We start from the raw sequence: 24,427 nt of genomic DNA on the forward strand, positions 1-24,427 counted from the left end.
TCCTGGGTACAATATCACTGTATCCAGAGTTCTGGGAAGGCATCATGTGCCCATGCATTTAATGCCACAATCTTTTTTTTTTTTTTTTTGTAAATATTTTTCTGAAGCTGGAAATGGGGAGAGACAGTCAGACAGACTCCCACATGCGCCCGACCCGGATCCACCCGGCACACCCACCAGGGGCAATGCTCTGCCCACCAGGGGGCGATGCTCTGCCCCTCCGGGGTGTCGCTCTGTTGCGACCAGAGCCACTCTAGCGCCTGGGGCAGAGGCCAGGGAGCCATCCCCAGCGCCTGGGCCATCTTTGCTCCAATGGAGCCTTGGCTGCGGGAGGGGAAGAGAGAGACAGAGAGGAAGGGGGGGGGTGGAGAAGCAAATGGGTGCTTCTCCTTTGTGCCCTGGCTGGGAATCGAACCTGGGTCCCCCGCACGCCAGGCCGATGCTCTACCGCTGAGCCAACCGGCCAGGGCCTAATGCCACAATCTTAGTCCTTCTGACCTGCCAGGGAGGTAAATTACCCACCCCACTTAGAGAAAACACTAACTTTCCAGAGAGGTTACTAAGATTGCTTTTAAATATAGGCAAGTTGGTCATCTGTATTCCTTTTATTTTTTTTCTTTTGCCTCTTCCCTTTAGAAATTCACTTGAAAAAAAGGACAAAGCAGATGAGAGTGCTCAGTGGTTGGAGATGCATAAAAGGAAGTGTCAAGCAATGTCTAAATCTGTGACCTTACGAGCAAAAGCCATGGATCCCCATAAAAGTCTGGAGGAGGTATTCAAAGCAAAGCTGAAAGAAAACAGGTCCGTGTCCTCAATGTGTCAAACAGTTGATTGTCTTGGGACCCAAGAGATCATTGGCCTTGAAAATGGCAAAATGGAGTTATTAGGGTAGGCTCCTCTAATTGCGCAGTCAGGAATTCAGTGTCCATGGGGCTTACTCTGCTAACCTGGAATGAAGGGTATTCTGGATTGGTAAAAGGCAAATTTTAAAATTCTGGTTAATTCCAGGAACAATGACCGTAAAAGAGCAAAAGAGTATAAGAAGGAATTGGAGGAAATGAAAAAGAGAATACAAACAAGGCCCTACCTCTTCGAACAAGTTACCAAGGTAAAACTGAAACCATCATTCATTTTATTTGTCTTGGATGAAAGGGCTCTTAGAAATTATGAGTTTAGTATTTGAGTCTGAAACATTTCATTGAGGCTCAGTAAGATTCTAAATTGGGCCCATTTTATTACTCCCATCTTTCCCCCAAATAAGTAGTGTAATAGTGAATGCTGCTTGGGCTAATTTCATCCATGACTGGATTCCAAAGGCATCTATAATGGGATATTTCACTTCTAGAGTTTTCTTTATATTTTCTTTTTTACTTTTTTTTATTAGAGTTTTCACTATAGTCTAGCTTTCAGTCTGAATCAGAGTGGGGGTTAGATCTCAGACACACAACCATCTGTCTGTTAGTAAGCACATTTTTAACTTCTAATGTGACTGAAACTCAGTCTTTTCCATCTGGAGCCACTGCTGAGAAGACATCTCTCCTGCAGTGCTGGTGCCAGGCAGCCCCCAGCCTCTGGATGTGGGACACATTTCTAGGTCTCAAGGGTTGGGATGCTCACAAGCACCCCATAAGGCTCCTCTTTCCAGATTAAGTGTCTTTCAGGCTGAAGAATCTTTTTTTTTTTTTTTTGGCAGAGACAGAGTCAAAGAAAGGGACAGACAGGGACAGACAGACAGGAAGGGAGAGAGATGAGAAACAGCAATTCTTCATTGTGGCTTCATAGTTGTTCATTGATTGCTTTCTCATATGTGCCTTGACCGCGGGCCTTCAGCAGACTGAGTGACCCCTTGCTCGAGCCAGTGACCTTGGGTCCAAGCTGGTGAGTCTTACTCAAACCAGATGAGCCTGCGCTCAAGCTGGCGAACTCAGGGTCTTGAACCTGGGTCCTTGCATCCCAGTCTGATGCTCTATCCACTGCGCCACCGCCTGGTCAGGCTGAAGCATCTTTTAACATGTTTTCTAGACTTTTAAGGAAGTTGGACTAATTGGTATCTCCCTAAGGAAGCTCTAGCTACCCGAAGAGCCGTAGACAGGCCATCTCAGGCAGTTTTGGGCTATATCAGATACTGAGGATCACTGTCCTCTCCCGAGTTTCAGGCAAAAGTTGGGGTTCCATTATTACCTGGTTCCAAATGCTGGGCATTTTCTCCACCTCATAGCCAGCATGTTATCTAGGCATGTCCTGGGTTCACTCCTTCCCACCACATACCCATCCCACACTGGACTGTCTCAATTTACTTAGCAACTTGCATTGTTCAAAATCTCTCATGCTGACCTTCCTCTTCACGATAATTAAAAAAAAAAAGTTTATTGATTTTAGAGAGAGGAAATAGGAACGAACATCCATCTATTCCTGTATGTGCCCTGACCAGGGATTGAACTGACAATCTCTGCATTTTGGGATGATGCTCTAACCACTTGAGCTATCCAGGCAGGGCTCTCTTCATAATTTTTTCAAGCAAGCTCATGCTCATATCTCAACAGATCTTTCACCACTCTAGGAAAAACACAAAGTGCTTAATATGATTTTGATCTCAAACACTTTAAAAAAACCCCAAAAATGAAAATAACCCTTTGTGGTCCACATGCATACCACCTATCCTGTTAAGAGTGCTACTCATGTAGCCTGACCAGGTGATGGCGCAGTGGATAGAGCGTCAGACTGGGATGCAGAGTCCCCAGGTTCGAAACCCCAAGGTCGCTAGCTTGAGCAAGGGCTCACCAGCTTGAGCACAGGGTCACTGGCTTGAGCGTGGGATCATAGACATGACCCCATAGTCGCTGGCTTGAGCAAGGGGTCACTTGCTTTGCTGTAGCCCACCTTCCACCCCCCCATCACGGCACATATAAGAAAGCAATCAATAAAACAACTGAGGAACTGCAAAGAAATGATGCTTCTCATTTCTCTCCCTTCCTGTCTGTCCCTCTGTCATAAAAAAAAAAAAAAAAGTGTTACTCATGTAGTTTATAGTTTAGTGTCCCTGATGATGGTTTGGTTGTTTTTGAATCTTCAGTTTTCAGTCTGTCATTTTCTTCCAGCTCTCACTTAACTTAGTCTTTCAAAAATCAAAGTCTGGCCTGACCAGGCGGTGGCGCAGTGGATAGAGCGTCGGACTGGGATGCAGAGGACCCAGGTTCGAGACCCCGAGGTCGCCAGCTTGAGCGCGGGCTCATCTGGTTTGAGCAAAAAGCTCACCAGCTTGGACCCAAGGTCACTGGTTCCAGCAAAGGGGTTACTCGGTTTGCTGAAGGCCCGCGGTCAAGGCACATGAGAAAGCAATCAATGAACAACTAAGGTGTTGCAACATGCAATGAAAAACTAATGATTGATGCTTCTCATCTCTCTCCGTTCCTGTCTATCCCTCTCTCTGACTCTCTGTCTCTGTAAAAAAAAAAAAAAAAAAAAAAAAAAATCAAAGTCGGTGCTTCTCAAAGGTGTGGCTCCCTAATCAATAGCTGGCATTTCCTGGGACTCAGAAATACAGGATGGCAGGCTCCTTCTGAGACCTACCAAATAAGAATCTATATACTTTTGTGTGTGGGTGAAAGAGTGATAGAGAGGGACAGATAGGGACAGACAGACATGAGGGGAAGAGATAAGAAGCATCAACTCATAGTTGTAACACCTTAGTTGTTCCTTGATTGCTTTCTCATATGTGCCTTGACTGGGGGCTCCAGCAGACCCAGTAACCCCTTGTTCAAGCCAGCGACCTTGGGCTCAAGCCAGTGAACATAGGGTCATATCTTTGATCCCACACTCAAGCCAGCGACCCCGTGCTCAAGACTCGGGGCTTCAAACCTGGGTCCTCAGCATCCCAGTCCGACTTTCTATTCATTGCACCACCACCTGGTCAGGCAAGAGTCTACATTTTAACAAAATCTTTAGGTAGTTCCTATGCCCTGTGAGGCTTAAAAACAAAGCTCTAGGTCATTTCTATGCAAATCTCTGCCCTCTGATGGGGGTGGGTAGTGGTGGTGGTGAGCAGTACTGTAAGGATATGGGTTAAATTAGTAATTTAGAATTACCAAGTAATTCATAAGACAGCAACAGCAATGTCCATCTCACAGGACCTTGCCAGAAAAGCAGCAGCACAACGGTATCAAGACACCCTGAAGCAGGCTGGACTGGATGAAGCCTTTGTGAGGAACAAGGGTCAGGGCACCAGGGCTATGCAGCAGAAAGAGCAGTCAGAAGTCCCCGATTACCCCAGGTAACCCAAGATGCTATCATCCTGCTGTAATCCCTAGTGATGCCCTGGGAGGGACCTTTGGAACAGCCACTCATATTTTGAGGCCTATACTTAGAGAATACTATCCAGAGATCTCCAAATCACACATTGGAATCGGGAGAGAAGTGCCATTGTGAATAAACCATTGTACACTGTCTAGATTCCTAAAACTTGAAACATAATTTTCCCATTCCGGTTCCATTGCCAGCAGTCAAAAGTATTTCCACTCCATTTTTGAAAAATCATCTGTATGTTTACCTCCCATAAAATGATAAAAATGCTTTTCTAGCACTTTTTAAAAGTAACTCATTAGTACCACCTCCTCCATTGAGATCATGTTGTCTATGGGAGAAAAGCATAGTATCTCCAATATTCTCAATTTTGTTTTTTTAAGTCCTAATGGCCCCTCCCCCTAATTCTTATCCCTGTTTGTCATCTAGAAATTTCCTTTTACACCCCTTATAAAATAATGAAAGTGCTGAGACCATCCTTCAGCTTTAGATAATGCTTTAATTAAAAATATTTTTTCATGTTTTGATTTATTCTGCAGCACCCATGATACAGCAAAACTCGGCATCAGAGAGCCACAGCAGGATTTAGAAGGATCTCCAGGACAGCCGACAAGCCCCAAGAAAGAACAGGAGGAGCTGTTTTTTGGATTGCTAGATAATCTCCAATCACTTGCTTAATCAGTACACTTAAAACGACTGCTTTTCAATAAATATTAAGCAGCTAACATGGGGTTAAATCAAGGCAGGCAGAAACATGGTTTTAAATCATGGCTGTTCTTGGAGAACGGGGAAAAGTCGCAGATAACAGGGAATGGTTCAAGAAAAAGAAGTGGAGAAGCTCCGAGTCGGGAACCTGAGCCAAGTGAGGGGCTCTTCGTGCCTCACACTTACACATTAGGTACAGAAAAAGGGCACAAACCCAACCGCCTGCCGGGACTAGTCAGAAAACAAATGGGTCAAATGGGCAGGCTATAAGACAGCAGGAGAGACTGGAGTCTCTGTTAGAAGACAGCCCAAAATTGCCAGATCAACTGCATTTTCACCAGAGGCCAGAAACCTGCGTGGTGGCAACTATTTAAAAAGTGCTTGCAAATATTGTATGGAAAAAATAAAACACCCGGGGGAGGGAGGTCAAGTTTGCAGCTTCTAGTGCAAGGTTTCAACCTCAGCCCTATGGACATTTTGGGCCAGATGAGTCTTTGCTGGGTGTGGGGAGAGGGAGCTGTCCTTACACTGTAGGATGTGTAGCAGTATTCCTGGCCTCTACTCACCAGGTGCCATGAACAACTCCCCAGTTGTGACAACCAAACATGTTTCTAGACATTGCCAAATGTCCCCAGGGGAGTGGGGTACAAAATGTCCCCAGTGGAGAAGCACTGCTCTAGTATAAAAGTCAGCCTACAGGAAAATAAAAACTGACATTTCAAGAACTGTCACGAACTCAGTCTTCATAGCACAGGATAATTATACATGTCATTAACAAATTAAGAACTATAATTACTTTATTTAAAAGTTCTTTCCTGTTACCTATGTAGAATGTTACCTGTGAGCATGTGTATACGTGTGTCAGCATGAGGTTCATTCTAAATAAATTTAAAACTCCTCTGACAGCCATGATTTTCTACTAGTAAGTGATCTTTGGAACACTTTTCTTCTCATCAATTATAATTAGATATTCTCTCAGTAGCTATAGAGACAGGATAATAACAAGAGTGCCTACTCTAACAGAAGCACCTTTCTCATGTTTTTTTAAATTTTCTAGGGAAATTCAGAAGTACCTGTTATTATTGCCAATTTTCTAGACTCAGACATGGTCCTTTCTGGTGATGACAGAGTGACAGTCTGATTAACTATCATCTGGGTTTGCTAATTAGAGACAGCGATGTTCCTGTCATGTTTCCCAAGACTCCCAAGCTGTTTCACCTGCATGGGATCCTTATCTTAAAGGGGAAGACAGAACAACTTTCTTAATCTCCTAAGAAAACAAATTCTGTCTAAAACAAGAAGCCAAAGAACTGACTGGGCCGTTTTGTTTATTTAAAGGGAAAACAATTGAAGCTCTGAATCGTGATTTTTTTAACTTAAAAACAATACCTTTTATACATGCTACTGTATGTTCCATAAACAAAGAAAACAAAGTGACCAAGTAGAGGTGTACGGGACATGATAGTACTTCAGCCTGGGCCAAGTAGGGATTCAAGTAATTTATTTTTTTGCAGCCCAGTGGTGGGGAGTCTCTTACTCAGGTTGCTAAAGGGAGAATGTCGCAACAGAACTGACATCACTCCCTTCTCTAAAGCAACAAGGCATCTTGAAAGCTCAGCTTCTTGGTGAAGTTTTATGGTTGGTGGCAGGACTTAGTTCATCCATGTGAAAAGACAGCCAAGCTGGGATAAAAGCTTTTCATAGGAAAACCTCCTTTCAACAATTATACTGAGAAACTTAAGCCGACATGTAATCAAATTCATTTTTGGAAGAAGTCCATCCCAAAATTTTGCAGTGGGAAGAGAGGCAGGTACAGTTACCCAGCCCACATGCACTGTTTCCTTCCTTTTCTGGATCAGGTAAGAGTCTGAAGAGAAGTCCTGCGTTCCTTGTCTGTGCCAGGGAAGATGAGCAGAGGAAAAGTAGGGTCTTGTCATTCACAGATTCATTTTGGTCCTGTCAGACCGTGAGCCGTAAGCAAGCCGTTCCCACTATATGCACTCTGGGAGTAGAGCTGCTTTTCCAGGACTCTGCACCATGCTCATGTCCGTCTTTCAGTTAAATCTCCTTGGCTTAGTAACTGTAAAAGAGTAAAATGAAATCTGGAATAGGCTACCAATGAATTAAAGAAAATTAATTCACACTGACAGGTTTATGAGCATGAATGGGGAATGTGCTGTACAAGTGAGGCAGTCATCTAGTTCCAAAGCAAGACACATGCGCACACTGGCCTTGAGATAGCACTGTGGACACTTCATGACGCTGTCATTTTCAATGTAGTAATGAAACATCCTGAGTCTATGAGCCGAACTACTGTTAGCACAGTCATGTACTTACTAGTCAGTGATGGAGGAATCTATAACTTACAGGAAAATCAGAAATGGTGAAACCAAAAATTTTATGTCAGTCAGTGTTAGCCCAAGTACAGGCTGCAGGTTCAAGCAGGAAAGGTAAAAGGAATGAGAGGCTGTTCCCAGGGTTCTATGTGACAGCTAGACCACACTCTGAAGAAATCCAGGGATTCCCCAGGCTTAAAGGAATATCTTTCTTGTGCTGAAGGGATACAGCCTGAGAGACTCCAGCAGGGTGGCAGCTAACATGGACATTTTATTCTGAATTTAAGGCATCTGTTGAAAGGTGGTTTTGAAAAACCAATTGATGAAATTGGGTTCCACTTTGTTATGAAAAGAAAATGAGGTAATAATACAGTGAAATTCAAGACACTAACCGGGTTTATTAAAACCTAATCAGATAAATTCTTGAGCTGGAGGTGTATTTACTTGATCTCAAGTTGGATGAAGGTACTTTATATAGAATTAAAAAAATATATTTATTCACGCCTGACCAGGTGGTGGCGCAGTGGATAGAGCATCGGACTGGGATGTGGAGGACCCAGGTTCGAGACCCCGAGGTCTCGAGCTTGAGTGCGGGCTCATCTGGTTTGAGCAAAGCTCACCAGATTGGACCCAAGGTTGCTGGCTTGAGCAAGGGGTTACTCAGTCTGCTGAAGGCTCGTGGTCAAGGCACATATGAGAAAGCAATCAGTGAACAACTAAAGTGCCACAACGAAAAACTGATGATTGATGCTTCTCATCTCTCTCCATTCCTGTCTATCTGTCCCTATCAGTCCCTCTCTCTGACTCTGTCTCTGTAAAAAAAAAATATATATATATATATTCACTTTAAAGAGAGAGATAGAGAGAGAGAAAAGGGGGGATGGGAGGAGCAGGAAGCATCAACTCCCATATGCGCCTCGACCAGGCAAGCCCAGGGTTCCGAACCCAAGACCTCAGCCTTCCAGGTCTACACTCCATCCACTGCGCCACCACAGGTCAGGCTTTATATAGAATTTAATAGTATAGAATTTAAAGACATTTTTAAAAAATTTAAAGAAATCACATATTTCATTTCATGCTGTGTGTGGCAGGGATGTAAGAATGGTGTGTTTTTAACCTAGACCAAAATCTAGATGTTTGAACTCAAACTTACCAATAGCACAAAAAGGGGGAAAAAAAAACACCTTAACAATGGCGCTTTATGAGAAATGTTATGGAATTTCTAATTTGTGTCTCTCTTTGTTTTATCTAGGAAACATTCTAAAATATAGTCAAGCTAGCTGGCAATCACTTATACTGGTTCTTGAGTTCAAGATTGTGAACTCAAGGCCTGACCTGTGGTGGCGCAGTGGATCAAGCGTTGACCTGGAACACTGAGGTCGCCAGTTCAAAACCCTGGGCTTGCCCAGTCAAGGTACATATGGGAGTGGATGCTTCCTGCTCCTCCCCCTTTATCTATCTTTGTCTCTCTTCTCTAAAAATAAATAAATAATTAAAAAAAAAAAAAAGAATGTGAACTCAATGTGACACAAGACCCCATCTGGGATGACCTTTAGTTGGAAGGACATAAAAGCCCATGGTCCCAGTAGGCCTGCCCAATGAATCTTTTGATCTTGGGAGACCTGGCAATACTGAGGGAAAACAGAAATTATCCAGTCTGAACCATCTGGATAAGATGTAGTTTTGATCTTTTCCATGAAAATTTCTGATACTTGATTTGGTTATTCTGATGTTATTTTTGTTTTTAGAGCATATTTACAGGAGACCAATTATTGTATCAGTAGATTATTTTCTTTTTTTTTTTTTTAAACGAGAGGGGAAATAGACTCCCATATGCTCTCTGACTGGGATCAACTCGGCAAACCCTGTCTGGGGCCAATGTTCAAATCAACCAAGCTATCCTCAGAGCCTGGGGCCAACACGCAAACCAACTGAGCCACTGGCTGCGAGAGGGAGGGGGAGAGAAGCAGATGGTCACTTCTCCTGTGTGCCCTGACTGGGGATCAAAGCCGGGACATCCGCTCGCCGGGCCGACACTCTACCCACTGAGCCAACCAGCCAGGGCCAAGAAACAATCAATGAATAAAGTGATGCAACTGTAAGTTTATACTTATCTCTCCTCCTTCCTGTGTCTGTCTGTCTTTCTCTCTCTTACACACAAAAGACATACTATTTTCTCATCATATTCTTTGAACACTTACATAATAAAGATTTTTTTTTATAAAGATTTTTTTTTTGAGAGACAGAGGAAGGTGGGGTATAAAAAGACAGAGAGAGAAGCATTAACTCGTTCTACTTCATTGTTGCCATTTGCTGCTTCCCACACATGCCCTGACCAGGGCTCTAACCAGCACCCACAGGATTGAGCCTCTGACCCCTGGACTGGCTGGCAACCCTAGGATCAAGCTGGCAACCCTGGTATTGAACTGGCAACCTTGGTGCTCCAGGATGACACTCTACCCACTGCACCACCACCAGGGCCATAATAAAGATTTTAAAATAGATAAATGAGGATAAAATAGATAAAGGAAGACTCCACAGGTGAGACATGTTACAAAGCACTAACCAGGAGAAAATAACTTAAGAAAGAACCAGTGAGTATGTGCGTTGCATGCCACTGATTCAGCTCCAACCCTATGAATGGGTGATGTCCATGATTCCCTGTCTTCGACTGCCCCGCCCAGCTCCTGTAGACCCATGCCTATGGCTGCTTTTATGGAGTCACTTCATTTCATGTTTGCTCTTCCTCTTTTGCTGCTGCCTTCTATTTTCCCAGCATTATTGTCTTTTCCAAAGAACCCTGCCTTCTCATGATATGCCCAAAGTAGGAAAGCTTCATTTTTGCCTCCACCTGTTTCAGGCTTAATTTGCTCTAGAACCCACTTGTTCATCTTTTTGGTGCTCAAAGGTATCCATAAGAGCTCTTCTTCATCAACATATTTCAAATGAATGAATTTTTCCCCTATCAGCCTTCTTTACTGTCCAACTTTTGCATCTGTACATAGTAACTTGGAATACAAGAGTATGGATGACCTTAGCCTTGGTTTCTAATGACACATCTTTGTTCTTAATGATATTAAAATCCCTCTTTAATTGAGATCATGGTTCTCATTCAATAAGCCAGAGAACACATTTCTTTATGCCCAAGTTGGATCAGCATATCTTCTAGACAAATGACCTTTTCAAATTGAAAAATAATTTAAAAAAAATGATTTTGCCATCACCTTTTTTGCTTAGGGACCACTTTGCCCTGGGATGTTAATTTCTCTATAAAAATAAAAGCAAACTCATCTCATAGTGAGGCAAAAAACAGTAGGAGCAGATAGTCATTAAGGCACGTGAATGCAGAAAATTAAAGCTCAGAGTCTCACCTGTAACTGACCATGCTCCCAACTCAGAAACCCTACCTCTCTGGCTCCTTTCAAAGCTGGACTCATACTGAGCTTACAGGAAGATATTCTATTCAAATTTTCCAGAAAATTGAAATTGGAGAATTTTTCATATCTTCTAAACTAGATTCCCAAACATTCTCCACATTATTCTCCACAGGAACAAAGTAAGGGTGAGAGTTTTACCTCCTGTGGATTTACGGCAGTTAAGACAGAAACCTCATATGACTGCCTCCCTGACTGCATGGTCACCAAGTGATGTGTCACATCAGGCACTGAAGACAGAGGACGTGGGGATCCTTCAGCAAGCACCTCTGAAACAGCAGAAAAATGTTTCAATAAAAGTGCATCCACAGATCTATCTACTTGCTTTATCAGGCCTCTTAAGAATTTTTAAAATGTTCCCTGAAAAACTGAATCCCATGTTCCTGTATTTCTTCCACATTAATGCTTATCTGATAATCCTTACCAGTGTATCTGGAAAGTATTATACAAAAGGGGGAATGGGAAAAAAGGCAAAACAATCTTGACAAAGGAGCTGACCATTTTTCAATATATCAATTTAGAGTAGCATCACTTTATTATCTTTTAATTGGATTAACACCATAGGAAACAGGGCAAAAGCTGCTGAGGCAGGCAGACCAGGAAGGCAGAGCCCCCTTCCCGTTAAAGCAGTCAACAATGATACAAAGAGCACAACAGGTGCAGGTCAAGAGCTTAAACTCGGCTTCAAAGCTCCCACTCAGTGTGCTCTCCTCCCCTAAGACCTTCTTCCTGAAGGCTGGCATAGTATCTCCGGGCAATTCTGTGCCTCGTGCCTCAGTCACTAGGATCACTCATGAAACAGAGGGGGCCTCAACTGTGTGGCATACACCAACACCTTGTTAGCTCTGTGTAGAAGTTACACAAATACAGTCATTTATACCCAAATTGACTGAGTAGGATACAAGTAAATAAAACAGATTTCAGACATTAAATGCTCATTAGTGGGATCACCATGAAGATCTTTTGGAAACAGTTTATATATAAACCACTTAACCCTCAATTAATCTAAGTTCTTTTTAGGGGCTTCTTAGCTTACAGTGCTTTTCCAAACTATACTGTATAATTTAATGTCTGCTTATATGCTGTCTTCTGTTCATTCCATGTTGGTGCCCATATGGAAGGTTTGACTTCTCAACTAGATTTTAAGGTCCCTGTCTTCTACTTCCATCTTCCCCATGGTGCCAGGCACAGAGTAGGCACTGAATAAATGCATGCTGACCTCACCTGTTAAGTTTTTCAGAGAAGAGGGCCTGGCCTGTGTAACTTGGGTGAAATTTCTATACCAGAGAGGAGCAACTGTTTCCTAGAGAGCCCTTTCTTTTCTCCAGAAGATATGGCTTTTGAAGGTATGGAGAAATTGCTTTATATCTCCTCTGTAAAACCTGGTATGTTCTGTTTAAATGTTTTAAAAGTTAAGTTCTTCCATAACTGCAATAGGAAAGATAGAAATAGTTGGGCTAGGATGCTAAGATAATTTTCTTCTTAAAATTTTTTCTCTTTATTTATTGTTATATTTATTGTTATATTATCTTTTCAATAAAAAAAAATTTTTTTTAAACAAATTCACTTATCCACCCCAGAGACAACACAAATGCTACTCAATCATAGCACAGTTACTCACAGGAAATGAAATGAAAACCTCCATTTTGGAGACAACCCCATTCTTTAATCTCCAGTCACAGCCCAGTTTCCCCAAATAAAGGAGAGCTGACGTTCTTACCATCATCAACTCCTAGGATAGAATTGGTACTTGGTAGGTTCAAGGACTCTCCACCAAGGCTGGGCTGGGAATTCACAGACACCAGGTTTTTACTGGGTACTGAAGCCTCTTCAAGCAAACTGCTGCCCATTAGTGACTCAGCTGCACAGAGAACAGGATGTGAGATGCAAGCACTCCAGGCTATGCCTGGCCCCATTTTCGTTCACAGGAAGCTGCCCTTTTCTTGAGAATTAGAAATTAACTTGTATCTTAGATAAGACCTCCTATTTCACCTACTCTTAGAAGCAAGAATAAGAATAGAAAGGAAGGGTTGAGTCTCATGGATGAACAGCCTTGCTTATGATCAGTTCTGGATAATTAGCATATGAAATGGGATGGATGGTCCCTTAAAAAGGAGTATGTGGAATGAAATAATTGTTTTAGGAAAAACATGGAAAAAATAATAAAAAGCATTATAGAATTTAAGTTAGGGTAAAAATGAAGTCATGACTGTTAAATAAAAAGTGCTTAAACTCTTGTCACACAGAAATCTTTATCACAGAGATACTCAAACATTGGTTCATGGATCAGCACTAGTTACAATACAACTCACTAAGGGAACTTTTAAAACAACATATTCTAGGATCTTCCAAATAATTTCATTTATCAAGCCATTTTGTTTGATAAATGACAAGCAATATGAATATATATGTTTTAAAAGTCTGCAGAGGATTTTACTATATAGCTACATTTGGGAACCACTAGTCCAGTGGTCAGCAAACTGCGGCTCATGAGCCACATGCGGCTCTTTGGCCTCTTGAGTATGGCTCTTCCACAAAATACCACGTGAGGGCGCTACCTCGATAAGAAATGTACCTACCTATATAGTTTAAGTTTAAATAATTTGGCTCTCAAAAGAAATGTCAATCGTTGTACTGTTGATATTTGGCTCTGTTGACTAATGAGTTTGCTGACCACTGCACTAGCCCATCAAATGAGACCAGGTCTGTAACCAAAATAGAACCAGAAAATTTCCAGATAACCAGCTGGTCAATTATCTGGTCAGAAGATTCAGCCCTCCACCATACCCTCTCCCCTCACCCGTTTGCTCCTGCTCTTGACTCCCCGCTGTTCCCAGCTGTAAGTGATGCTTTCTCATGTGCACATTCCTGCTCCCACTTTGAGAGAAGGTCTTCCCACAGACTTGACACTGATGAGGCTTCTCTCCTGAAACGGGGACCAGGTAAAGACAGGGGAGTTAAAGACATGGTACACTCTGACAAGAAAATGGACTCAAGGCCTAGATGGGGAAGCCCAGAGAGTGTTAATTAAACAAAAGAGGCTGCTCCTTCTCCCACTCCCCACCTTCTCCACCTCTCAACCTTCCGTACATGAAAGAAGGCAGGACAAGTACACCAGGAAGGCTTAGCATGTTCATCGTTCTCAGCCCGTCTTATCCAGACCCACTGTACTGCTGCCTTCACAAAACATCTTTGCTGTTAGATCACGGCAGCCACACAGAGTATTTGCTTCCCTTTTCAGATACAGCCTTTGATGGACCTCTAGGATATGCTATGTACTGTCCTCAAGGACTCCAACCCTGGGTTCACAACATCCCCTTGTCCTATATCCTGCCACCACTTGCACAGTCTTCAACATACACACTGGTGGTTCTTCTGTATGATGATCTGAATACCTGAGTGAACCACCAAATGTTTTCGGAGGCTAGAATACTCAGCAAAGGAACGGCCACATCCTTGGGCTTCACAAAGGAAAGGCTTCTCTCCTAGAAATGGAAAATGAGATAAAGACTCAGTCTTCTGATGAACTGATTAGCTATCACTCTTTTCCCATCAACCATTTTGTTTCCAATGACTGGTTTCTTAAATTCAGGCTCTATTATTTCAACTGGGCCATCTAGCAAATGTCACTTCTCAACGACCTCCTAGCAACCACCACCAGGCAGCCCTGCTTTTTTCTCTCTAAGAGTGGCTGCCTCTGAGCATCAGACTTCTTCTCCCTCCGGGCTCAAGAGCTGACTCAACTGCACTGACCTACCGTCTTCAGTGACCCCATCCCTCTGAGGATAGCAAGATTAACGGTGTATAAAATATGCTGTCAGAATTTTTACCTTATATCAATTCTCTTTAAGAATCAGTTTCTAGATCCATTTAAAAATACAAATTTTTAAAGGTTATAAAGTATTATATATTCTCATTTTATAAAGCAAACAAAACCATGTTTAGTTAAGAGGTACATAGAAAAATCTGTATCATGTTAAAAATAAATATCCTAATTGTGATATTAAGAATGATTTCTTGGCCCTGGCCTGTTGGCTCAGAGGTAGAGCGTCGGCCTGGCGTGCGGGGGACCCGGGTTCGATTCCCGGCCAGGGCACATAGGAGAAGCGCCCATTTGCTTCTCCACCCTCCCCCCTCCTTCCTCTCTGTCTCTCTCTTCCCCTCCCGCAGCCGAGGCTCCATTGGGGCAAAGATGGCCCGGGCGCTGGGGATGGCTCCTTGGCCTCTGCCCCAGGCGCTAGAGTGGCTCTGGTCGCGGCAGAGCGACGGCCTGGAGGGGCAGAGCATCGCTCCCTGGTGGGCAGAGCATCGCCCCTGGTGGGCGTGCCGGGTGGATCCCGGTCAGGCGCATGCGGGAATCTGTCTGTCTCTCCCTGTTTCCAGCTTCAGAAAAATGCAAGGAAAAAAAAAAAAAAGAACGATTTCTTTTTTTCTTTTTGCTTTTCTGTAATTTTTTTCCTACAGTATTACTTTGTTATTTTAAAAATCAAACATACATGGTAAAAATGGAATAAGGCCTATAGACTAAAGGTACTGTTCACATTCTGGTTTTTTTTAAAGATTTTATTTATTGCCTGATCAGGCGGTGGCGCAGTGGATAGAATGTAAGACTGGGACACAGAGGACCCAGGTTTAAAATACCAAGGTTACTGGCTTGAGCGCAGGCTCATCCAGCTTCAGTGCAGGCTCACCTCCTTGAGCGTGGGGTCGCTGGCTTGAGCATGGGATCATAGACATGACCCCAAGATCACTGACTTAATTAAGCCTAAGGTCGCTGGCTTGAGCAAGGAGTCTCTCGCTCTGCTGTAGCCCCCTGGTCAAGGCACATATGAGAAAGCAATCAATGAGAAACTAAGGAGCCACATCGAAGAATTGATGCTTCTCATCTCTCTCTTTCCTATCTGTCTGTCCCTATCTGTCCCTGTCACACACACACAAAAAAGATCCACAGGTCAGGCCAACATCCTGGTTTTGATGATGTACTGTGACTACATAAGATGTCACTTTCTGGGGAAGATGGGTGAAGCACACACAGAATTTGTATTTTTGTAGCATCCATTAGGTCCATTATTATTTCAAATTGAAAGTGAAAAAATCAGACGTAGTCTCTATCTTCTAAGTGTCATAGACTAGTGTCAAAGAGAGAAATGTTATTTATAAATAAATTTAATATAAATTCTTGTACAAAAAAGAGCTATAAGCCCTGGCCAGATAGGTCAGTTGGTTAGAGCAGTGGTCCCCAACCTTTTTTGGGCCACGGACCGATTTAATGTCAGAAAATATTTTTACAGACTGGCCTTTAGGGTGGGACAGATAAATGTATCATGTGACCGAGACAAGCGTCAAGAGAGAGTCTTAGCCCTGGCCGGTTGGCTCAGCGGTAGAGAGTCGGCCTAGCGTGCGGAGGACCCGGGTTCGATTCCCGGCCAGGGCACACAGGAGAAGCGCCCATTTGCTTCTCCACCCCTCCGCCGCGCTTTCCCTCTCTGTCTCTCTCTTCCCCTCCCGCAGCCAAGGCTCCATTGGAGCAAAGATGGCCCGGGCGCTGGGGATGGCTCTGTGGCCTCTGCCCCAGGCGCTAGAGTGGCTCTGGTCGCAACATGGCGACGCCCAGGATGGGCAGAGCATCGCCCCCTGGTGGGCAGAGCGTCGCCCCTGGTGGGCGTGCCGGGTGGATCCCGGTCGGGCGCATGCGGGAGTCTGTCTGTCTCTCCCTGTTTCCAGCTTCAGAAAAAAAAAAAAAAAAGAGAGAGAGTCTTAGACAGATGTAACAGAGGGAATCTGGTCATTTTTTAAAAATAAAACATCATTCAGACTTAAATATAAATAAAACGGGCCTGACCAGGCAGTGGCACAGTGGATAGAGCATCGGACTGGGATGCAGAGGACCCAGGTTCGAGACCCCGAGGTTGCCAGCTGGAGCACGAGCTCATCTGGCTTGAGCAAAAAGCTCACCCACTTAGACCTGAGGTCGCTGGCTTGAGCAAGGGGTTACTCGGTCTGCTGAAGGCCCACGGTCAAGGCACATATGAGAAAGCAATCAATGAACAACTAAGGTGTCGCAATGCGCAACGAAAAACTAATGATTGATGCTTCTCATCTCTTCGTTCCTGTCTGTCTGTCCCTGTCTATCCTTCTCTCTGTCTCTGTAAAAATAAATAAATAAATAAATAAATAAATAAATAAATAACGGAAATAATGTAAGTTATTTATTCTTTCTCTGCGGACCGGTACCAAATGGCCCACGGACCAGTGCCGGTCCGCGGCCCAGGAGTTGGGGACCACTGGGTTAGAGCATAGTCCAGAATTGCAGAAGCTGCTGGTTCAATCCTGGGTCAGGGTACATACAGGAACAGATCAGTGTTCCTCTTTTTTTCTTTTTCTCTTCCCCACTTCCTGTCTTGCTAAAATCAGTAAGTAAAAATTTGCCTGTCTGGTGATAGAATGTCAACCTGGGACACTGAATTCCCAGGTCTGAAACCCTAAGGTCACCAGCTTCAGTGAGGGTTCATCCAGCTTGAGCATGGGATCATCAACATGATCCCAAGGTCACTCACTGGCTTGGCTAGAGCCCCCAGTCAAGGCATGTATGAGAAGTAATCAATGAACTGAAGGGCTGCAACTACAAGTTGATGCTTCTCATCTCTCTCCCTTCTTCGCCCTCGCAAATAAAATAAATAAACAAAAATAAAAAAGAGGGGGCTATGTGCATTTAGAAAGGAAAATGATTTTTGTTTTGTTTAGTTTTGTATTTTTCTGAAGCTAGAAACGGGGAGAGACAGTGAGACAGACTCCCGACCGGGATCCACCCGGCACGCCCACCAGGGGGTGATGCTCTGCCCACCAGGGGGCGATGCTCTGCCCCTCTGGGGCGTCGCTCATCTCAACCAGAGCCACTCCAGCGCCTGGCGCAGAGGTCAAGGAGCCATCCCCAGCGCCCGGGCCATCTTTGCTCCAATGGAGCCTTGGCTGCAGGAGGGGAAGAGAGAGACAGAGAGGAAGGAGAGGGGGAGGGGTGGAGAAGCAGATGGGCTCTTTTCCTGTGTGCCCTGGCCGGGAATCCAACCCGGGACCTCCGCATGCCAGGCCGACGCTCTACCACTGAGCCAACCGGCCAGGGCCTGATTTTTGTTTTTAAAGATTTTATTTATTTGTTTTAGAGAGGAGGAGTGGGGAGCAGGAAGCATCAATTCCCATCTGTGCCTTGACCAGGCAAGCCCAAGGTTTCAAATCGGGGACCTCAGTGCTCCAGGTTGACTGCGCCACCACAGGTCAGGCAGGGAAATGATTCTGATTGTGGTACTTTCTTTTAAAGAAGCTTAATGTAAACTGGTTTTAAAAGATGACAAGGTTAGAAGAAAATTATAAACAGAAGGAATAGTATAGACATAGCCTTGAAACAGAGTGCCCAGGGCAAGTTAAGAAAATGGCAAGTATGATATAAGAAATATACACACTGGTCTCTGCCCCTGGTTCTTGAAACAGAACTCCTAAAATCCTTGTAAACAGGGGTGCTAAGAAAGTCTTTTGTTCTAACATTTAGCCTTTAATCCTAGTTCTTGATGCAGAGCTCCTAAAACCCTTGTAAATTTCTCATGTAATAAGAATACTAGGAGCATCTTTTATTCTAATATACAGTTTTGATTCTGGTTCCTGACACAGAGCTCCTATATCCCCTGGAATTTTCTGGTGTAATAGTGTCTTTCTTTTCAAATGCAGTGGCTCTTCTGGCTCCTGAATGGGAGCTGGTCATCAGAAAGACCAAGCCAAAAAAAAAAAAAGAAAAAAAGAAAAGAAAGACCAAGCCATGATTGGAAGCTTGGGATTTTCAGTCTATGAGATGAAGCTTCCATAAAATCCCAAAAGTACCTGATTCAGAGAGCTTCTGTGTTGATGAACACATCTACATGCTGAGGGTGATGCACCCTAACTTCACAGGGGCAGAACCTCCTCTGCTTGGGAAGCTTCCAGACCTCGTCCTTTTGTTCTCTTTTTCTGGCTGTTCATCTGCATCCTTTAGCATATCCTTTATTATATAATAAACTGATAAACATGTTTCCCTGAGTTTTGTAAGCTATTCTGAAAATAATTAAATCCAAAGGGGAGGATCATGAAAACGTGATTTTTAACCAAGCTGGAGAGAAGTTGTGAACAACCTGGAGACTGACAACTTGCCACTGGCATCTGAGGTAGCGTGCAAGCAATCTCGTGAGACTGAGCCCTTGACCTGTGGATCTGACCCTATCTCCTTCCAAGCCGGACACCCAACTGGTGTGGCAGAGATTGCTTGGTGTGGGAAATAACCCACACATACATTGGGTGTCAGAGTGCTGTGAGTGCAGCAGTAGTGTGAGAGTAAAGGAGACACCCCAGAAGACTGAGCTTTTCCTAAGCAGCAAGTTAGGCTGTGTGATGATAACCCAGGAGCTGGGCCCTGAAGGAAGTAGCAGCACTGCTCTAGATTATCCTATTCTTCCAACTGCTCCGAGTTTTATGTTTACAACACTCCTGTGGTCCATAACATTTTTTTATTTGTTTATTTGTTTGTTTTAAATGAGAGGAGGGGAGATAGACAGACTCCCGCATGCGTTCCGACTGGGATCCACCCAGCAAACCCGTCTGGGGCTGATGCTCGAACCAACCGAGCCACTGGCTGCAGGAAGAGAAGAGGAGGAGAGGGAGAGAAAGGGGAGAGAAGCAGATGGTCGCTTCTCCAGTGTGCCCTAACTAGCAATCAAACTCGGGACTTTGGCCCTGGCCGGTTGGCTCAGCGGTAGAGCGTCGACTTGGCGTGCGGGAGTCCAGGGTTCGATTCCCGGCTGGGGCACACAGGAGAAGCACCCATCTGCTTCTCCACCCCTTCCCCTCTCCTTCCTCTCTGTCTCTATCTTCCCCTCCCGCAGCTAAGGCTCCACTGGAGCAAAGATGGCCCGGGCGCTGAGGATGGCTCTGTGGCCTCTGCTTCAGGCGTTAGAATGGCTCTGGATGCAACAGAGCGACAGCCCCAGAGAGGCAGAGCATCGCCCCCTGGTGGGCATGCCGGATGGATCCCAGTCGGGCTCATGTGGGAGTCTGTCTGACTGCCTCCCCGTTTCCAGCTTCGGAAAAATGAAAAACAAACAAACAAAAAACCCAGGACTTTCGCACACCAGGCCGATGCTCTATCACTGAGCCAACCGGCTAGGGCCTATGTAATGTCTTTGAAAGTGTATTTGTATACTTACACCTATTCCAGAAGACTAGGCACTCAAGAAGTTGCTGACTCAACAATATACTCATATGTTTGACAGAATAATATGAATAAATGTCAGTAAAAATTGAAAACTCTAGTAATAAATAAGGTTAAATGTTTAACAAGCTGAACTAAAAACCCTTTAAAAAGAGGATTTAGAAAACAATACATTGCCTGACCAGGCGGTGGCACAGTGGATAGAGCGTTGGACTGGGATGCCGAGGACCCAGGTTCGAGACCCCGAGGTTGCCAGCTTGAGCACGGGCTCATCTGGCTTGAACAAAATAAAAAATGCTCACCAGCTTAGACCCAAGGTCGCTGGCTCAAGCAAGGGGTTACTTGGTCTGCTGAAGGCCCATAGTCAAGGCACATATGAGAAAGCAATCAATAAACAACTAAGGTGTCGCAACGAAAAACTGATGATTGATGCTTCTCATCTCTCTCCGTTCCTGTCTGTCTGTCCCTATCTATCCCTCTCTCTGACTCTCTCTCTCTGTCCCTGTAAAGAAAAAAAAAAAAAAAAAAGAAAACAATACATCAGCCTGACCAGGAGGTAGTGCAGTGGATAGAGCACCAGACTAGGATGCAAAGGACCCAGGTTAGAAACCCCGAGGTTGCCAGTTTGAGAGTGCGGGCATGCCAGCTTGAGTTTGGGCACACCAGCTTGAGTGTGGAGTTGCTGGCTTTAGCATGGCATCATAGACATGAACCCATGGTCACTAGCTTGAGCCCAAAGGTCACTTTTCTTGAAGCCCAAGGTCACTGGCTTGAGCAAGGGGTCATTTGTTCCGCTGTAGGATCCCTCGCTTCCGTCAAGGCACATATGAAAAAGCAACCATTGAACAACTAAGGTGCCACAACAAAGAACTGATGCTTCTCATTCATCTCTCTCTCCCTTCCTGTCTGTCCCTAGCTGTCCCTCTCTCTGATTCTGTCTGTCAAAAAAAAAAAAAAAAAAAAAGGCCCTGCCCAGTTGGCTCAGTGGTAGAGCATCGGCCTGGCGTGCAGAAGTCCCTGGTTCGATTCCCAGCCAGGGCACACAGGAGAAGCGCCCATCTGCTTCTCCACCCCTCCCCCTCTCCTTCCTCTCTGTCTCTCTCTTCCCCTCCCGCAGCCAAGGCTCCATTGGAGCAAAGATGCCCCGGGCACTGGGGATGGCTCCTTCGCCTCTGTCCCAGGCGCTAGAGTGGCTCTGGTCACAACAGAGCGATGCCCCGGAGGGGCAGAGCATCGCCCCCTGGTGGGCAGAGCTTCGCCCCTGGTGGGCGTGCCAGGTGGATCCCGGAGTCTGTCTGACTGTCTCTCCCCGTTTCCAGCTTCAGAAAAATACAAAAAAAAAAGAAAGAAAAAAAAAAAAAGAAAAAAGGAAAACAATTCATCAGAATCTAGTAATATGAACCTCTGCATCAAGTTGGCCTAGGTGACAGACCCTCCCCATTTGGAAACTGAGAGGGTGGTGATTTTGCTGAGATAAAGGACTAGGAGAAGAGAAGGTTTAAAAGGCAATGCTGCATGATGTTTGTTAAAGCATGAGTCACTTACCTGAGTTCAAAATCTGGCACTTCCACTTATTAATATGGGAAAGATATTTAACCTGGCCAAAAATCAGTTTTGTTTTGTTTTTTTACAGAGACAGAGAGAGAGTCAGAGAGAGGGACAGAAAGACAGGAACGGAGAGATGAGAAGCATCAATCATTAGTTTTTCGTTGCGCACTGTGACACCTTAGTTGTTCATTGATTGCTTTCTCACATGTGCCTTGACCGCGGGCCTTCAGCAGACAGAGTAACCCCTTGCTCGAGCCAGAGACCTTGGGTCCAAGCTGGTGAGCTTTTGCTCAAACCAGATGAACTTGCGCTCAAGCTGGCGACCTTGGGGTCTTGAACCTATGTCCTCCGCATCCCAATCCAACGCTCTATCCACTGCGCCACCGCCTGGTCAGGCAAGAATCAGTTTTTTAATCTACAAAACGAACATAATACATCTCAAAAGATTATTTTGAGAATTAAATGAGATGACACAAGTACTCTGTATAGTGCCCAGCACACAGTAAGCCCTCATAGTAAGCTTCTAAAATTGGCAGCTCTGCCATTTCTGAGCTGCATGTTGGGCAAGTTACTTAATTCTCTAATCTTCTCTTTCTTCATCTCATGAATAAAGCTACCTTGAAAATTAAATAAGATATATATATACACACATGCATATGCTTGGTACATATTACATTCCCTCAATAAATACTAACCTATTTATTATTACATTAATCACTGAGACTCAGATCTATGAGAAGTGATTGGATTAAGGCCTGCACCTACGATAAGAACTCACTGAGCGAAGTGGAAGAAACCTGGAATTCTGGAAGTGGTGAACAATGAGAAGATTAACAAGGGAGCACTAGTAAGAGAAACTCAGGTCAGACTCTGAAGTAAAAGGAAGTATTTAAAGATGTTCAGTGTTAGAAATGCTACAGAGACGACGAGCAGCACAAGGATGAAGAGGTTACTGTATTTAATAGGGCATGATGAACTCTACTTCTTTCCTAATCTATTCAGCTAGATGTTTTTTCTCTTCTTTTTTTCAAACTGCTTTCTTGGAGCAAGTATAATTTACTCTTTCAAGAAAGTGCTGAGCAGAGAGCTATTCCACCCTAAAACATAGCGTGTGGTAAAGTCAATCTAGAGCAGTGGTTCTCAACCTTTCTAATGGCGTGACCCCGCAATACAGTTCCTCATGTTGTGGTGACCCCAAACCAAAAAATAATTTTGGTGGCTACTTCATAACTGTAATTTTGCTACAGTTATGATTCGGAATGTAAATACCTGATATGCATTATGTATTTTCCGATGGTTTTAGGTGACCCCGCTGGGGTCGTGACCCACAGGTTGAGAACCGTTGATCTAGAGAATCATGCCTGAAACAACGTGGCCTCAGCTTAGATTTTACTTTTTAATGCCCTTTAATTGTACCTATCACTTCAGCAATGCAAGAATGAACACAGAAGAAAGAAAAGAAGTAGCAAGAAGGTAGAGAAGACAGTGGTCTAAGTTCAGCAATTAGGCTCTGGCAAGAGACTTAGACGTGCGGGGCCACGGTCACCCTATCCTACTTATCCCCTCATGTTTCCTGCTCAAACTAAGAGTCAGGGTATCTTTATTTTGCTGTTTGACCCAGAACAAGTTACTTCCTATTCTGTTTCTTACATTGTGAGGCTCTAACAAGAAAGCAAACTCCTCAAAGTCAAGGATTATACATTAGCTTTGTATTTCTCCCCATCTTACCCCATTCAGTGCCTAGACCAGGCTCTGAGAGGGTTTTGTGACTCAATGTTACTGTCCCAAATTACAGTTGTGTAATATTCAAAGATATTTGGGAAGCTGTGTTTTGTCCAGATCTCATCATATCATCGTTGTCAGAGGTTTTAGAACCCTTCTTACACTTAAGACTTCTACTGGCAGAAATGAACACTGTCTGTTCCTCACACACAGGTGAGAGCTCAATGAAGGGCACTGACTGAAGAGTGCCATGAAAAATCAGAAAAAAGAAATTTCCCCTTCAGAGTTCTAGCAGCAACCCTAGACCTTCATTTCTATTTGCACCTCAGAGCCTTTCCTAAGGCTCTGCAAGCAAGCACCGAGCCAAGCAGACTGCTTGTGGGCACGCTGGGGTTGCACACACCTGTGTGGATCCGCAGGTGGTTCTTCAGATTGCCAGCTGTAGTGAACTGCTTACCACAGCTAGACTCGGGGCACATAAAGGGCTTCTCTCCATTGTGGGTCCTCATGTGCACCTTCAGCCTCTGCAGCACATAGAAACTTTTCCCACAACCTTCTGCAGGGCAGATGAAGGAGCGGTCATTTCTGGGGGGAAAAAATCACATGAGCAACAATATTTGAAAATGCTTATTACAAGAGGACAAGTCAAAGCTCTTACTGACTCTCAAGGCAGATGGCAAATCCCAAATCTGGATATATTGAAATTAGCTGATGTGCCTGACCAGGCAGTGGCGCAGTGGATAGAGCATCGGACTGGGATGTGGAGGACCCAGGTTCGAGACCCGGAGCTTGCCAGCTTGAGCGCGGGCTCATCTGGTTTGAGCAAGGCTCACCAGCTTGGACCCAAGGTTGCTGGCTGGAGCAAGGGGTTACTTAGTCTGCTGAAGGCCCATGGTCAAGGCACATATGAGAAATCAATCAATGAACAACTGAGGAGTCGCAACAAAAAATTGATGTTTCTCATCTCTCTCCCTTCCTGTCTGTCTACCTCTATCTGTCCCTCTCTCTGACTCTGTCTCTGCCACACACACACACACACACACAAAAATTAAAATTAAAAAAAAAATTAGCTGATGTCTGTTCAGATGTCCAGGCCCTTCTTCTCAAAATATGGATTTCATAGATTTAGGGTAGGGCCCAAGCTTATGCATTTT

The 24,427-nt window shown here is 44.3% G+C and overlaps 2 protein-coding genes across 8 annotated transcripts in view; one reads left to right on the top strand and one right to left on the bottom strand.

The window, feature by feature from the left end:
- The window catches only part of FAM161B (FAM161 centrosomal protein B), a 224,201-nt gene that overhangs the window by 12,068 nt on the left and 187,706 nt on the right, over positions 1-24,427 (top strand). The window contains exons 6-9 of one of the 2 annotated variants that reach the window (XR_010746302.1): positions 637-801; positions 1,009-1,108; positions 4,128-4,270; positions 4,839-5,821. Coding sequence is in view for 1 of the 2 variants with exons in the window: in XM_066344204.1 (XP_066200301.1) it covers positions 637-801; positions 1,009-1,108; positions 4,128-4,270; positions 4,839-4,977 (547 nt within the window). In the remaining variant the exon portion in view is untranslated. Of the gene's footprint in view, positions 1-636; positions 802-1,008; positions 1,109-4,127; positions 4,271-4,838; positions 6,913-24,427 lie in introns of those variants that run through there. The other variant, XM_066344204.1, reaches the window with a different exon arrangement.
- The window catches only part of ZNF410 (zinc finger protein 410), a 50,191-nt gene continuing 32,079 nt past the window's right edge, over positions 6,316-24,427 (bottom strand). For 4 of the 6 annotated variants that reach the window (XM_066344216.1, XM_066344213.1, XM_066344211.1 and 1 more), the window contains 6 exons: positions 23,677-23,858; positions 14,170-14,259; positions 13,575-13,700; positions 12,495-12,635; positions 10,916-11,043; positions 6,316-7,084 (listed from right to left, as the gene is read on the bottom strand). In XM_066344216.1, the coding sequence (XP_066200313.1) occupies positions 7,046-7,084; positions 10,916-11,043; positions 12,495-12,635; positions 13,575-13,700; positions 14,170-14,259; positions 23,677-23,858 (706 nt within the window). In that variant the 3' untranslated portion in view covers positions 6,316-7,045. The remainder of the gene's footprint in view (positions 7,085-10,915; positions 11,044-12,494; positions 12,636-13,574; positions 13,701-14,169; positions 14,260-23,676; positions 23,859-24,427) is intronic. The other 2 variants (XM_066344214.1, XM_066344215.1) reach the window with 2 other exon arrangements.

This window comes from Saccopteryx leptura, chromosome 6 (genome assembly GCF_036850995.1).
Source record: "Saccopteryx leptura isolate mSacLep1 chromosome 6, mSacLep1_pri_phased_curated, whole genome shotgun sequence".
NCBI lineage: Eukaryota > Metazoa > Chordata > Mammalia > Chiroptera > Emballonuridae > Saccopteryx > Saccopteryx leptura.